Here is a 1,672-nt window from a genome sequence, read left to right as displayed (position 1 = left end):
AATGTGCTGATGCAGAAACCATTCATGTGGAATCTAATGCTTAAAAGAAGAAATACTTGATTCTTAATGTGTTAGGTAAAAAATGGCAAGGAACTTTTGGCTGACTTTCTTTTTTTTTCTTTCAGTTGCTTTTTAGACTTTTCTTGCTTTTGTTATCCTTATGCTCAAGTTTAGGACTGCTACATCTGTATATTTTCAACAAGTACTTGTATTCAACAGGAGCAAGAACATTGCCAGCTTAGACTGCTGTCTTGATGCTAAGCAGTGACCTCAACATATTTGGGCAACTTCTTATCAGTGTGGCGGAACCATAAAAACAAATGGCACCTCAGTACAGCAATGTATTGCAGACATACAGAAGTACTGTACCTTAAGGGTGTCTGTTTTGGCTCTGTACAGCTCAGAGGTTGGTTAAGACTTATTTCTAAGAAAAGAACTAGTTTAGTAATAATGCTGGGCAATTATTAAACCTTACATTCTTGCATTTTTATAAAAGAGTGTCAGTAATGACCAAAAGAAATGAGACACAGTTGAGTGAATTTATTCTCTTGGGATTTTCTGCAAACCGCCAACCTTTCCTTTTTGCAATCTTTCTAATAATTTATTTTTTTACTTTAATGGGGAACATAATGATAATTCTGACTGTGACCAGAGAATCACAGCTCCATGCCCCAATGTATCTTTTTCTCCGCAGTTTGTCCATTACTGAAATCTTCTATATTTCGGTGACAGTGCCTCGAATGCTTAGAGACTTTTTACATGTGGATAAAGGCATCTCATTCATAGGATGTGCAGTTCAGCTTTACTTCTTCTGTTTCCTTGGCACAACAGAGTGCTTCCTTCTTGCATTCATGGCGTATGATCGATTTGTGGCTATTTGTCATCCACTTCACTACATGACCATAATGACGAAATCTAAGTGTTCAGAACTTTCTTTGGGGTCTTGGCTGTCTGGGATCTTTTTATCTTTGATTCAGATTTCTTATGTTTTTAGTTTGCCTTTTTGTTCTTCAAATATCATTGACCATTTCTTTTGTGACATACTGCCGGTGGTAAAGTTGGCCTGTGCTGACACCTTTGCTAATGAGATTGCTATTTTGGTATATAGCTCTCTGGTTATACCTTTTCCATTTCTGTTAATTTTTGTCTCCTATGTGTGTATTATTAACAGTATATTAAAAATTCCTTCCTCTATTGGGAGGAAAAAAGTGTTTTCCACATGTGGGTCTCACCTTACATCTGTGACTTTATTCTACGGAACAGCTACTATAACCTATCTGAAGACAAAATCCATTGAATCATATGGAGGGGCAAAATTAATATCTCTGCTTTATGCTGTCTTCATCCCTATGCTTAACCCAGTAATTTATAGTTTGAGGAATTCGGTAATTAAGAATGCTATGTGTAGGTTGATGAAACTATGAGCGTGTTCAGTCCAGGAAACATGCTCCGTGTTAGGTCGACGTGCCACACACGGTAGTATAGCGAATTTTCTGTTGTTTATGCTTTGCTTCTGCTTTTCCAGTGTTTATATTCCATGTTTATATTTTTTTACCTTGATATACTTAATGTACTGGTAGCGGTAGGCGTATGCTCTGTTATTTCTTTCTTTTGTTTTTTGCTGCTGCTGGTGTGGTCCGCTGACTCTGCGGCTTCCTTTTTGTCCTCTCTT

The 1,672-nt window shown here is 37.2% G+C and overlaps 1 protein-coding gene across 1 annotated transcript; it reads left to right on the top strand.

The window, feature by feature from the left end:
* The first annotated feature begins 506 nt into the window (after positions 1–506).
* On the top strand, positions 507–1,424 carry LOC122928414 (olfactory receptor 10A7-like). The gene has a single exon (XM_044281216.1). It carries the CDS (start codon positions 507–509, stop codon positions 1,422–1,424), a length of 918 nt encoding a protein of 305 aa, XP_044137151.1.
* Positions 1,425–1,672: the final 248 nt, after the last annotated feature.

This window comes from Bufo gargarizans, chromosome 1 (genome assembly GCF_014858855.1).
Source record: "Bufo gargarizans isolate SCDJY-AF-19 chromosome 1, ASM1485885v1, whole genome shotgun sequence".
In the NCBI taxonomy this organism is placed as follows: Eukaryota; Metazoa; Chordata; class Amphibia; order Anura; family Bufonidae; genus Bufo; species Bufo gargarizans.
The sequence above is the reverse complement of the archived record's forward strand: the minus strand, read 5'-3'. Positions and strand labels throughout refer to the sequence as shown.

Coding starts and splice junctions, on each gene's coding strand:
- LOC122928414 (XM_044281216.1), top strand. CDS start 507: ATGACCAAAAGAAATGAGACACAGTTGAGTGAATTTATTCTCTTGGGA.